The 14,227-nt window shown below is 34.8% G+C and overlaps 1 protein-coding gene across 9 annotated transcripts in view; it reads right to left on the minus strand.

The window, feature by feature from the left end:
• BIRC6 (baculoviral IAP repeat containing 6) overlaps window positions 1-14,227 on the minus strand; it is a 239,599-nt gene that overhangs the window by 84,340 nt on the left and 141,032 nt on the right. For all 9 annotated transcript variants that reach the window (XR_009221707.1, XM_058551470.1, XM_058551474.1 and 6 more), the window contains 6 exons: window positions 10,739-10,960; window positions 8,672-9,452; window positions 6,823-6,966; window positions 6,240-6,369; window positions 1,575-1,706; window positions 483-650 (listed from right to left, as the gene is read on the minus strand). Coding sequence is in view for 8 of the 9 variants with exons in the window: in XM_058551470.1 (XP_058407453.1) it covers window positions 483-650; window positions 1,575-1,706; window positions 6,240-6,369; window positions 6,823-6,966; window positions 8,672-9,452; window positions 10,739-10,960 (1,577 nt within the window). In the remaining variant the exon portion in view is untranslated. The remainder of the gene's footprint in view (window positions 1-482; window positions 651-1,574; window positions 1,707-6,239; window positions 6,370-6,822; window positions 6,967-8,671; window positions 9,453-10,738; window positions 10,961-14,227) is intronic.

A 14,227-nucleotide genomic window follows, 5' to 3' on the forward strand; every position in this document is an offset into this window, starting at 1 on the left:
GATTATAGTGATACAGCACAAAAATGGAGATAAAATGACATCACCTTGACCAATGGAAAGTATATGAGTCAAAGAATATGTTTTACCTGGGGAGAAAATATTGCTTAACTATTGGTGGTACATCTAAGAGTTCTAATGCTAAAGCTAGTTCTTTAAAATTTGCCTCACATTACTTCTGATATAGCTTGTTAGGAACTCTTTAAAACATTTACTGATCATTTTTATGGCACAGTGACAGCAAAATTTAGAAAGCTACTAAAGTGTAAATATGCAACATTATAGTGATAAAAAGGATATTTAATAGGCCACTCCCTTTTTTGTTTTCACTTCTCTTGGAGGGAAGTGTATGGACAAAGTCTCACTAACTCATTTACCTCATCAATAGCATCTGATTAAACATGATTCCGGTGATCTTACATCTGATTTATACAGTTGTTAAGACTATTAAAATTTCTTAGATGTTTTATCATTGTGAACATTACCTGCCAAAAGTTTGTGGAACAGGTGAAACACTGGGACAGTAATTATTTTGTTGGCAGTCTCTGTTCCTGAGCAAGCACTTCCTATTTTATCAGGCATTGCCCTCCCTCTTCTGGATGGTGGGCGAGGTGGTGTAGCTGACACAGCACGTTTAGACTGGGATTTCAGCCCTAAAAGAAAAGAATCAGTAAGATTCTATGTAGCCAACACATTAACGAAGTAAAAGTATATTTCTACAATATTTGAGTAAAGTGCCACATTCCTAACTAACACCAAAAGGTAGAAATGTTTCTTCTAATCTAATGTCTGATCTCCTGATTCTATTTAGCCTTTGTGACACTCTATGAATAATTTTGGCTACATTTGTAACTATTTTCCAAGAAAGTAAAAAATGTCACTTACTATACTTTCTGAGATACAGATGACCGTCCATTCACTAGAAAGCAGTTTTGTGAAAATATGTGTAGGAAATCTTGTGTTCTTAATTTTTCTCTGAGATAGGACAGGTTAAACCAATACAGAAGTCTCCTATTTGAGGAGTAAGGCAATCTAGGCTAAGCCTTCTTAAAATTATCACACCTATGTTAAGGAAAATAACCTCCAAAATTATCAGTTACCTTGGCCATTTTTTCTTCTTCCTGTACCTCACAGTAAAAACTCATTTTTCAATCAATTTTCTTTTATTTTTATTTCTTAATTTTATGTAGTTAACACAATATCAGAGATGAAAACTAGTGAATACTTTTCATTTTGCTTTGAGGTTACAGAAAAATTCGTTAATGCTTAGAGAACTTGTAAAAGTATAATTCTCTGTACACTGTCAAGCTAAAATGAAATATATAAACTATTCACACGTTTAATATCTGATGAAATATAGTAAGCTTTGGACATAAAATAGATTTAATAATTCCACTGCCAAAGAGTAATAGGTGTAATAGTTTCACATCTAGTATTAAGACATCATTATAAGTCAAATTTTTGCATTAACACTTTTTATTACATGAAGTTCCTATAAATATAAATTATATTTCATATAACATATATTTCATATTTCACCCAAACAAAATCAAGACTAAAAAAAACAGAAAGCATACCTGAAGCAACAACAACACTGTAATTGTCCTGAAATCCATTTTCCGTCTTAACTTTTTCTTTCTCTTCTTGGTTTTTCTTTTCTTTGTCATCTTTTTGTTCATTAATTAGTTTAGCAGTAATACTTGGTGTATCTGTAAGAAAATATTATGTAAAATACATTCCTTTTCAAAATTATTAAGAAGGGAAGCAATAAACCTCAGGGGAAGATTATACAAGGTTATATTATCACTAATATGAAGGCAATATAAATAGATTTAGAAGAAATGCTATAAGAGAAAGTCTGATATTCAATTCTTGCTGATATTAATTGAAAGGGACTCAACTACTGTTCTTAACCCAGGATACTTAAATTCCAATCTCTAGAAAATATTACATATTACAACAGTACTATCTCTAGAGGCAATGAAAAACCACTACCATGAAAATTTGCTTTATTTTAGGCATAGTTCAATTTGCTTGCCACCTACATCTAATTCTATCCTCATAACATGCATATCAAGAAAGAATGTTATTTTCAAAATAAGGGCACAGTCTTTAGCAAGGTCAGTGATACCTGTAAAGGGCAAATACAGAATTCAGCTCAGGACTCATCCTAAACCATTACATTAGACTTCTATTATACTACAAATGGAAGTATAAAGGAACAAATTTCACTAATAGAAATTTCTTGTTTTGTTATTTTTATTTAGTTAGGAATCAGACAATAAAGTAATATGTTTTACTGGTACTTTAAAAATGAATACTAAGGACTTTCACAGATAGTTATTGCTGCTCTCTGAATTAATACTTTCTCTCATTCCTTTGAATATGGCATGCTATTAAAAATCACAAAATAAATTGCCTTTTGATAGTTTATTTTTATGAAATTAAAAAATTTTGTAAACACCATAAATAATACATAATGCAACATTTTATTTAAAAAAAAAATAACCAAGCAACCCCAAATGGCAAAAAATAATTACATAAGTCAGAGTGAAATATTTAAGTAATAAAAAATTCACCCAATTAATTCACAGCATAAACAGACATGAAAACATGTAAAGATCATTAGGTGATAAGAATTTATATTCTTGGGCCAGCCCCGTGGCTTAGCTGTTAGGTGCGCGTGCTCCAAGGCCGGCGGCCCGGGTTCGGATCCCGAGCGCACACCAACACACTGCTTCTCCGGCCATGCTGGGGCCGCATCCCACACACAGCAACTAGAAGGATGTGCAGCTGTGACATACAACTATCTACTGGGGCTTTCGGGGGCAAAAAAAAAAAAGAATTTATATTCTTTATTTTTATAATACTTTGTTGTCTAAGATTCCTCACTAAATAAAAGTAACAAAACAATAAATAGCGTTAATATAATGTTATCTCAATAAATGCCACTCAAACACTAAAAGATATCACTAAGAAAAATTTTTCTTAACTTTCTGTTTAAAATTATTCTGGTTTGGATTTCCACTTCTGGCCAAGATGAAATAACAAAGACAAGATTTAAGATTTACTCTCCTACCTGAGATAACTAAAAATTAGGAAAATATATGAAATAATAGTTTTCAGACACTGAACATCAGGAAGGCAAGACAGTGATGCCTGGGTGAGTGGAAACAAATGAGGTGAGCCCTAGGATTGCTCCAGCTTATTGTCTGGTGAATTTCCCAGGAAACAGCTCAGCACAACCCACGTGTCACCCCAAGGTGAGGATACTGAGCTGGGAGTCCAGGAATACAAAAGCAGTTGGCTGCAGGGAAGAGAGATCTGCATAGAGGGAGAGCTTCAGAGATCTACAAAGGGTCTCGTTTGAGTCTTTAGTGGATACCAATGAGCATTACATAACAGGAACCCACCTAAAGCCAGAGAAAGTACTTCTCAGAAGTAGCAAGGGGACCAACCCTCAGGTCTAAAATGAGGGTTGGAATATACAGTGTTCCCAATGCCTAGTGAATTCCTAACAGAGTTCTCAGAAGGGTATTGCCTCAGTAGTGGGGGCAAATTAGCCCTAGACCTCCATTTTCAAATGTGGTATCCTACTGCTATTCCAACACAGTACTTATATAAATTAAATTCATTAAAATTAAAACTTTAGTTCCTTAGTCTCACCAGACACATTTCATGTGCTCAACAGCTTCTCTACTAGGCAGTATAGGTTTATAAAAAATTTCCATCATCAGCAGTAAGTTCTGCCCTAGATTAAAAACCGCTCTAATAAAGCTTAAAAGCTGGCCCTAAAGACAATAGTCTGTTTTCAAGTAATATAACTACATCCCAGAACAAAATAAAAAATATTTATTAGCATATAAAAATATCCAACACCCAAAAAAGTAAAAAAATAAAATTCACATTGTCTGGTATCCAATAAAAATTTCCAGGCAAATAAAGAAGCAATAACATACAATCAATGAGAAAAAAAATAATCAACATAAACAGACCAATGTATTCAAAATGATAGAGGAAAGCTTATACACTTTAAATAAGGACAAGAACATACAAAAAAGAACCAAACAGAACTTCTAACAGATTAAACACTGAAGAGAAACAGATCAGTCCATCAGAAGATAGAACAATATAAATTTATAATATTCATATATATAAATCCAAAATTTTAAAATAGAGGGGAAAAAAGGAACAGAGCCTCTGTGAGCTTTGAAACAACTTCAAGAGGCCTAATAAATGTGTAAGGGGAATCGCCAAGCGAGGAGAGAAATAGGGAGACAGAAAATATTTGAGAAAATTAGTCAAAAAATTTCCCAAATTGATGAAATTTATAAACTTACAGAATTAAGAAAGTCAACAAACCTAAATCATAAGAAATACAAGGAAAACTACAAGGCATATTACTTGATAATAACAATCAAATTGTTTAAAATCAATGACAGAAATTTGTAAAAGCAAAAATATTGACATAACATTTATTATTTGAAAGTGATATAGTCAAAACCTACGGGAAGTGGGTAAATTACGGATCAAACAACTTTGGATTTCTTGTTTTCATACATGTTAATAAAATATATATGCATGTATAAACATATTGCAAAATATGGCTAACGATCATAAACACACTTTCAAGGACCTAAGCATTGCTAAACAGAGGTTAAATTCACCCAGTGTTTCATGTTTGCTCAGGAGTCGTCGTTGGACTTTTTACTAGGATGCAATGTTCTTCCAAAGCAATCAGTTTAGTTTAAAAATTTTTAGGTAATAAAGGGAACTATTTTGTAAAATATTCTAAGTGATAGACCATGACATTTTAGACATTCTTTTAAACAAAAATGTTAAAATTTCAGTTATTTTGTACTATGTCTATACTTTTCCATTATCAAGTTAAATGTACGAAATCTCAAAAACTGAACTTCAGTACTCTTCCCCACTTCCTTCAATTTACTAATTAATTTTTCATTTTTTCCTCATCATGTAGAAGGGACGACTTCAGAGCTATGTTAGAAAAAAGTTTATAAAATCAAATTTTCAAAAAAGTTTACCTGTAACAAATAAGGTAGACATTTTCAAATAAGAAAAAATGTTATTTATACATTTATAATAATATTCTATTTTATTGTATAAATTGCAAAAATTTAGGAAAGAATTACAGTTTCATGTGTTGTGTTAGATATAGTGAGTAAAACTGGAAAAGAATCTTTTCTACTTTATTTTCTACAAGTGATCATATCCATTCATGTGGTTTAACTTACCATCTATGTACGGTAACAACTCCCTTACCCAAATCTCTTCAACCCAGTCTTTTATTCTAAGCTTAGATTTCTATTTCCAACTGATAGACATCTCTAGCTTTTTTCTGAAATACTAACTTCCTTCAGTTATCAATGTTGCTTAAAGACTTAGGAACCCCCTGTAATGTATACAGATAGAAACATACTTAAACTAGAAGGCAAATGTTTAAATTTTCAGTTTATTTTTTAATCTGATGACATATATAAGATCATAAATACTTTGAGGGGCAGAATATGTGTCTTGCTTACTTTTACATCCCTAGAACAAATTACTGAGCTTACACCTAGAAAATACTCAACGAATTCATTCACTGATTAGGACTTCTGAAAGGCAATAAACTCAAACTATCTATAAGCGATCTGCACTCTCCCTTTCAAAAACTGCTTTTACTTTAATACCTCTATGCCATTTAAAGGCATTATCTGGGAGCTTTTGAAATATAGGCAAGAAACCTAGAAGAAAAGTTCTCCCTGCTTTCTTAACTATTATAAACAATAAGGTCACCAGTAAATTCTACTTCATTTTCATCTCTTGACCACTCAATATAAATCTTCCCCAGATTTAGTAAAGATTAATTACTTAGAATCCTGTCATCCAACCTAATACGCCACAATCTATCTACTATAAAACACCCAGATGGATTATTGTGTGAAAATTACATCAGTGGCTTCCCATAGCTTGTCTATATTTCCCACTGCCCATCTGTCATTAACATACATAACACACATCACACCAGAAGAACTATCAGTGCTGGAATACATTGTACATTATGTCCACTTCATCAGCTTCTTACTCATGCTTCAAAATGTGAAGATATCTTGACCTTTCCTAGTCATTAAATGGTTGCTGAGTGAGTGGTTGCAGTAAAATAAAGTTACGAAAATAATAAAATTCCACATAGATCTGACATAAAGTTAAAGAAAAATCAGTATTTAAATCTGACTTGCCTGACACTCGGTCAAGAACTTCTGACAATGTTGTTGAAACCGGCAAATGAAGTGTACGGAACTTGTGGCCTGCTCCATACATTGGATGCTGGATGACATGGCTAGTAGCATTAATTCTGCCTTTGTACAGCTGAAAATTAATTCGAAAGAAATCAAGAAGTGATTTTTTGAAATGCATATCATTACAAAACAATTTCAAAAGCATAAAAGAATTAAAAAATTCAATAATGCACACACTATATGAACGGTTTATTTTACAAATTTCTTCAAACGTGGCACATTTATTTGCCAAGTGATCTGTGGCCAACTTTTGCATTAGCACTACTATACCTAATATTCTGTCACTTTTCTCCCAAATCAAATCATACTATTCATGGTAAAGTATAACTAGGTTATTCTAGACAGGGAGGGTTATCCAAAAGAGATTTTTAAGTTCTAACATTAGGTATAAAAGTTGTCCTAGTTTCAGGTTGCTATATTAGAAATTAAAACATTGAGATAACTGCAAGCTGTGACAGGAAATTACAAAATATCTTTACATAGAGCTAATCATTAAGATTTAATTTAACTGTTAAATACTCACTGGACAGGGAGACTGAAGAAACATTGTCACTTTCTCATCTTCCAGCATCAACTGCAAAAATAATCTACGTACAAACCCTGAAATGTTTCCTGATGTTGGAAGGTTTCCTCTTTGAGGAGATGTCTGAAATAGTTCACAAAGAACCTAGCAAGGCAAGAGATTTAAAAAGTTAAATGCAGCATTTATTTGTAGCTTTGTAGATTGAAGAATAAAGAGGAAATTAAGAATGCGGATTAACAAGTACATTTGAATTCATCAAATCAGTAATTAAAGAACACATTATTTCATCTTAAAATATATAAATACAGAAGCAGATAAAAAATTAAACGTGCAACAAAAATTTCTGTGGATAAGAGAAATTATTACTATAGGGTTTTCACATAATAAATGCCCAGCATAACCAACTTAGTTTTAACTTTAGTCAATATGGATGTGGTTAGAAAAAAGTATATTAAAAATATAAAACAAAACCTTAACGAGAAGCTGAGAGATGATAATTAGGCCAGAAAGCAACAGGACACAAAATTTCATGCTACCCAGAGGCACAAACCAAATTTTCAAATACCCACATTCATGGAATTGATTTAAATTGGTAATTGAATCATTTCTTTTTAATTAGGCACATTAAGCAGATATAGTTTCCCCAAAATTAGTTACTTTAGGCAGTAAAGTATCTTCCTCTTCTTCTAAATAAAGTTAAATCATTCAGTATTTTTGGAAAATTGTGATAGCTATCCTTCTAGATATTAATAAAGTTTGACCTGAATAAGCAGTATCAAATAAGGAGATAACAAAAGCAGCTGAGGGCCAGCCTGGTAGCATAATGGCTAAGTTTGCGTACTCCACTCCAGTGGCCTGGGGTTCCCAGGTTTGGATCCTGGGTATGGACCTACGCATCGCTTACCAAGCCACGCTGTGGCAGGCGTCCTACATAAAGTAGAGGAAGATGGGCACGGATGTTAGCTCAGGGCCAATCTTTCCCAGCAAAAAGAGGGGGATTGGCAACAGATGTTAGCGCAGGGCGGATCTTCCTCAGTAAAAAGAGGGGGATTGGCAGTGGATGTTAGCTCAGGGCTGATCTTCCTCACAACAACAACAACAACAACAAAAAAGCAGCTGATTCCTATTTATTGGTGTCTACCATGTCTCAGACAGGCTCTACGCTAAATACTCTACCTGCATTACAATATTTACTCCTCCTCAAAAAAAATCTCTGAGGCAGGTATTACTATTTCCATTTTACAGGTTAAGCAACCATTTAAGGTCACAACAGTTAGAAAAGAGCAGAATCTGGCAAAAAGCAACTAGAATTAGTCTCAAGATAAGTCTAGCTTTTTTGGCCCCATGGATTTAATACAATAAAATCATCTTTCAGAGTTTTAATGTAATTTGTCAGGAGTCTCCTATCTGAAACCTACTCTAACGTCTGCTTCATTAGAAGCAAACCAGTTAGAACAAAACGCAATGCCTCAATGTATATGAGGCACTCAATGACTACCTTCAAGTGATCAATCCTGTTCCAGCAGCTGAAGTGTTGTTCTTTTGGGCTTGTTCTTTTTATTTGGGGCAGTTTTTATAAAGGAGGAATGTATGATCTATAGCTAGAATCTCCATGAATGTGCCCATTTTCTCATAAAAAATAACTGATTTATGTGACAGTTCAGAGAAGGAGGGAGGAGATATCAGTACTTTAATTATGGTTTCAATTTAGATCCTTAAACACACCCAACCCCAAACTTTACCATCACCTGGCCTTAATACATGGCCCTTTCTTAATTGATTTCACAAGTGCTATATGATAGCATATTAAATAAGACACCTAAAACATAAGCCAGTTTCCTACTCTTACCTGTGCCATCAGCTTCTGATTATTAGGGTGGCATGAAATGCACTGTAGAAAGAATGCAACGGTTGCATTCTCAATTGCTGTCCTCTGCTGAGTAGTCAATCCTGTTGTAGCAGCTGAAGAAAGAGAAGCTGGTCTTGCACTGGTTTGTTGTGTACCTAAATTATGTCCTCCAGAAGTGGACCCAGAGTGACACAATAAAAACAGAAGTGCTGTCCATAGTGGATTGACTTCAGACCCACCGAGCCAGTCTTTCATAATATGGCTATTGCCAACTTCTGTCAAAAACCTAAGAATAGGAGCAACCAGGTCTGCTGTGATAGGCATCTTATTACATTGTTGTGGAACATGATGCCGCCTGAGTTTGTCCTGGGAAATATCTATTGACTGAGCAATGCTTTCTGAGTAAGAAATGTGGCTAAAGCAGAAACTAGCCAGACTCCTCACAAGAAGAGAAGGCAAACCTGAGTCCAATAATTGTTTGATAGCTTCTGGAGATTGAGAGGAGGAAGCAAGGGTTGCCAAATGTGATTCAGTCAGTGTGAGAGGCGCTTGTGCATTTTTAGAGTCATCTGTTAAAGATGAACTAAGATCTTGCTTTTTGCTATCATCTGTCATGGATAGTCTGTGGTGACACTGCACTGGAGGAGGGGTAATTCCCATCCAGCCCATGAGCAAAGAAAAATAACTTGGGTGTATGTGACACATCGAGCAAAGTAGACTGTCAACAGCTTTCTTCAAAACCATATTGCAGGGAAGAGACATGGACCAATTAAAAAGTAACCTAGGGGAATAAAAGATACCATGTTGACAATACACATATATTTTTAGAAAGACCTCACTGCTTCAAATATTTATATTAGAGATCACTCTGACGAAAGTTATAGGTTATTTGACATTAAATATTAGGACATTATAAGATTTCAGAAGACTGCTTGTGAGACACATTATTAAGTATTTAGGTAGACTGGAGGTTAGATTAGACATAAAATGAGTACAGAAAACCAAGAGATCTATATTAACATGATTCTACCATTTTGTGTGTGACCTCAAAAAAGTCACAAAGAGAAACAATGAAAAATTATACCAAAGAAATGTTTAGATTGAACTGATATGATTGATGGCTTAAATTCAAGTTTGCAAACTGAAAACTGTTAGTGAGTTTCACTAGCAAGCAATGGATTATACCAATAGGCAGGGCCAAAAATGAAAATGACAGACTAGAGGACAAAAGACCAATCTTTCATGAGTTATGGAACTCTTCAGAAATAAATATAATATTCTGCTACAGACTTAGCAATTTTCAGGCAGTAAGGTCAGCAAAGCCTCAGCTGAGTATGGTGTAGAAATGTGGGTAAGTGGAAACCACTTGTTAAAAGAACAATTGTAATGGCTGTCTGGAAAGTAGTAAAAACAACTAATCGTAAAAACGGTCTAAAGTAATAGGTCTTTCAAAAATTCTCACAATACTTTTCCTTCATAGTTGCACATTAAAGACAAAAGAATCTAGTGGGTAAATCTGCAAATGAGAATAAACATTATGAACTGTGGAAGCACACATTAGACATTCCAATTATAGGTGGGAAAAGAAGTCAATGACACTAATACATCTCAAAACACAAAGAGAAAAAAAAAAAACCCATGAAGACTCGTTAAATTTGTATGACATCTTATTCCAAAATTATACCTGGGGCCAGCCCCGTGGTGTAGCGGTTAAGTGCACACGCTCCGCTGCTGGCGGCCCGGGTTCAGATCCCGGGCACGCACCGATGCACCGCTTGTCAGGCCATGCTGTGGCGGCATCCCATATAAAGTGGAGGAAGATGGGCACAAATGTTAGCCCAGGGCCAGTCTTCCTCAGCAAAAAGAGGAGGATTGGCGTGGATGTTAGCTCAGGGCTGACCTTCCTCCCACACACACACAAAAAATTATACCTGATTATATTTAACTACTATTTTCAAAGTATTATTTTTATCCAAATAAGCATATAAAATACTGTTTCATCAAGTGAAAACCTCAAGTGATCTAGCACTGGGAGGAAAAAAAAAAGATTTCGCTAATCATACTTACTCAAAGAGCTCTCGGTCCAGCAGTGCTGGTAAGTCATACTCAACAAGCAGTTCATAACTATGCCATAAAATTGCTGATACACAGTGCAAATGAGAAGGAGATGGCATTAGAAGACCATACTCTATTGTTGAAGAATTAGGGCACATGTAACTCATCCTGCCACTTCTCTTCATAGCAGCCACTCTTGCAGAATCACTGACCCATTTTAACAAGGCCTGAATTCTTAAAAGAAGAAAATATAATCAAATAACAAATTATACCACAACTGATATTTAATATGGATAAATATCACCACTGCATGTGAACAAAACATTTACGAGAATAACATACTAACTGTTCTTGATAATTTTGATCTAAAATAGGGGGGAAAAAGAACTATAATAGCAATAAGGAGATAGTTCTAGTTTTCCAATAACCTTACCGATCTCAACCAATGAAAATGTTTGTGATAACGCAACTATCATTCAGCAAATAAACAGTGATTAATTCTCACCTCACTTATGACAAAATATATAAATATCTAAAATTATAGGATACACAGCTTAACAAACTCACTCTCTCCTCTAAATTGCCTCTCATTTTATGACAAATTCACACAAGGTAGATCAGTGATCTGGAGCCAGTTCTTCACTGCGAAGAATCTCAGAGGCAATACAGTAGGTTTTGTACCTCTGGCTCCCAACCATAAAATACTAGTAGCAGCCACCCACCCTCCTTCACTCTGACAACAGAGTACAGCCCCAACACACACACCTTTTCAAGTGCCACCTACCCTCAAACCCCTGGAGCTGGGGACCACTAAATGAAAGCAAAACTTTTTAAAGCAATAATGCTCTGGAGTTTGTATTAAAAAAAGGGGGTGGGAGGAATAAGATTTATTGCCAAGTATTTAAAACACTGTATTTATCTGTTTTTGTTTGCTTTCAAATTTCTAGTTTAGACCACAAGAATCTTTGTTTCAGGGTAAAAGAAACGGGGTTCGAAAGGTATATAATACTACTTAATCCCTCACTCTACCCTCAAGGACTTAAGGATAAGAAGCCTTTAAATTTCATATAATAGGAAACAAAGACAAGTTAGAGAAAGGGAAGGGAGATGAAACAATTAGGAAAGAGTACCATTTTCTCAGTACATAGCAGCGAACAATCTTGTTATTAACATCAGTTCTGAAACATCCATGTTTTGAAAAGCATTATGCAGAGAAAATAATTTTATTAAGTGTAATTTTCTCCTTGTGATAAAAAACTACTAAAAATTTAAATAATCATAAGCAATTTCAAGAATTTTTTTTTTAATTTTTTGTTTATTTCAGTAACATTGGTTTATAACATTGTAAAAAATTTCAGGAGTACATCATTGTACTTCTATTTCTCCATAGATTACATCATGTTCACCACCAAAATACTAATTACAACCCATCACCACACACATGTACCGAATTATCCCTTTCACCCTCCTCCCTCCCCCTTTCCCCTCTGGTAACCACCAATCCAATCTCTGTCCCTATGTGTTTGTTTATTGTTGTTATTATCTACTACTTAATGAAGGAAATCATGCGGTATTTGACCTTCTCCCTCTGACTTATTTCACTTTGCATTATACCCTCAATGTCCATCCACAATGTCACAAATGGCTGGATTTCATCGTTTATTATGGCTGAGTAGTATTCCATTGTGTACATATACCACAGCTTCTTTATCCATTCGTCCCTTGATGGGCACTTAGGTTGCTTCCAAGTCTTGGCTATTGTAAATAACGCTGCAATGAACACATGGGTGCATGTACCTTTACAAATTGGTGTTTTCAAGTTCTTTGGATAAATACCCAGCAGTGGGATGGCTGGATCATATGGTAGTTCTATCCTTGATTTTTTGAGGAATCTCCATACTGTTTTCCATAGTGGCTGCACCACTTTGCACTCCCACCAGCAGTGTATGAGAGTTCCCTTCTCTCCACATCCTCTCCAACACATGTTGTTTCCTGTCTTGTTAATTATAGCCATTCTGACGGGCGTCAGGTGATATCTCATTGTAGTTTTGATTTGCATTTCCCTGATAGTTAATGATTTTGAACATCTTTTCATGTGTCTGTTGGCCATCTGTATATCTTCTTTGGAGAAATGTCTGTTCAGGTCCTTTGCCCATTTTTTAATTGGGTTGGTAGTTTTTTTGTTGGTAAGATGCATGAGTTCTTTATATATTTTGGAGATTAAGCCCTTATCAGAAGTATGGTTTGCAAATATCTTCTCCCAATTGTTAGGTTGTCTTTTCGTTTTGTTGATGGTTTCCTTTGCTGTGCAGAAGCTTTTTAGTTTGATGTAGTCCCATTTGTTTATTTTTTCTATTGTTTCTCTTGCCCGGTCAGACGTAGTGTTTGAGAAGATGTTGCTAAGACTGATGTCGAAGAGCGTACTGCCTATGTTTTCTTCTAGAAGTTTCACAGTTTCAGGTCTTACATTCAAATCTTTAATCCATTTGGAGTTAATTTTTGTGTATGGTGTAAGGTAAGGGTCTACTTTCATTTTTTTGCATATGGCTATCCAGTTTTCCCAACACCATTTGTTGAAGAGACTTTCTTTTCCCCATTGTATGTTCTTGGCTCCTTTGTCAAAGATTAGCTGTCCATAGATGTGTGGGTTTATTTCTGGGCTTTCGATTCTATTCCATTGATCTGTGTGTCTGTTTTTGTGCCAGTACCATGCTGTTTTGGTTACTACAGCTTTGTAGTATATTTTGAAATCAGGGAGTGTGATACCTCCAGCTTTGTTCTTTTTTCTCAGGATTCCTTTAGCTATTCGGGGTCTTTTGTTGTTCCCTATAAATTTTAGGATTCTTTGTTCTATTTCTGTGAAAAATGTTGTTGGAACTTTGATAGGGATTGCATTGAATCTATAGATGGCTTTAGGAAGTATGGACATCTTAACTATGTTAATTCTTCCCATCCAAGAGCACGGAATATCTTTCCATTTCTTTGTGTCTTCTTCAATTTCTTTCAGAAATGTTTTATAGTTTTCCGTGTACAGATCTTTCACCTCTTTGGTTAAGTTTATTCCTAGGTATTTTATTCTTTTTGTTGCAATTGTAAATGGGATGGTATTCTTAATTTCTCTTTCTGCTACTTCGTTATTAGTGTACAGAAATGCAACTGATTTTTGTATGTTGATTTTGTATCCTGCAACTTTTCCATATTCGTTTATTACTTCTAAAAGTTTTCTGGTGGATTCTTTAGGGTTTTCTATATATAAAATCATGTCATCTGCAAATAGTGACAGTTTCACTTCTTCCTTTCCAATTTGGATCCCTTTTCTTTCTTTCTCTTGCCTGATTGCTCTGGCTAGGACTTCCAGTACTATGTTAAATAGGAGTGGTGACAGTGGGCATCCTTGTCTGGTTCCTGTTCTTAGAGGGATGGCTTTCAGTTTTTCACCATTGAGGATGATATTAGCTGTGGGTTTCTCATATATGGTCTTTATTATGTTGAGGTACTTTC

The sequence above is a fragment of the Diceros bicornis genome, chromosome 12, assembly GCF_020826845.1.
Source record: "Diceros bicornis minor isolate mBicDic1 chromosome 12, mDicBic1.mat.cur, whole genome shotgun sequence".
In the NCBI taxonomy this organism is placed as follows: domain Eukaryota; kingdom Metazoa; phylum Chordata; class Mammalia; order Perissodactyla; family Rhinocerotidae; genus Diceros; species Diceros bicornis.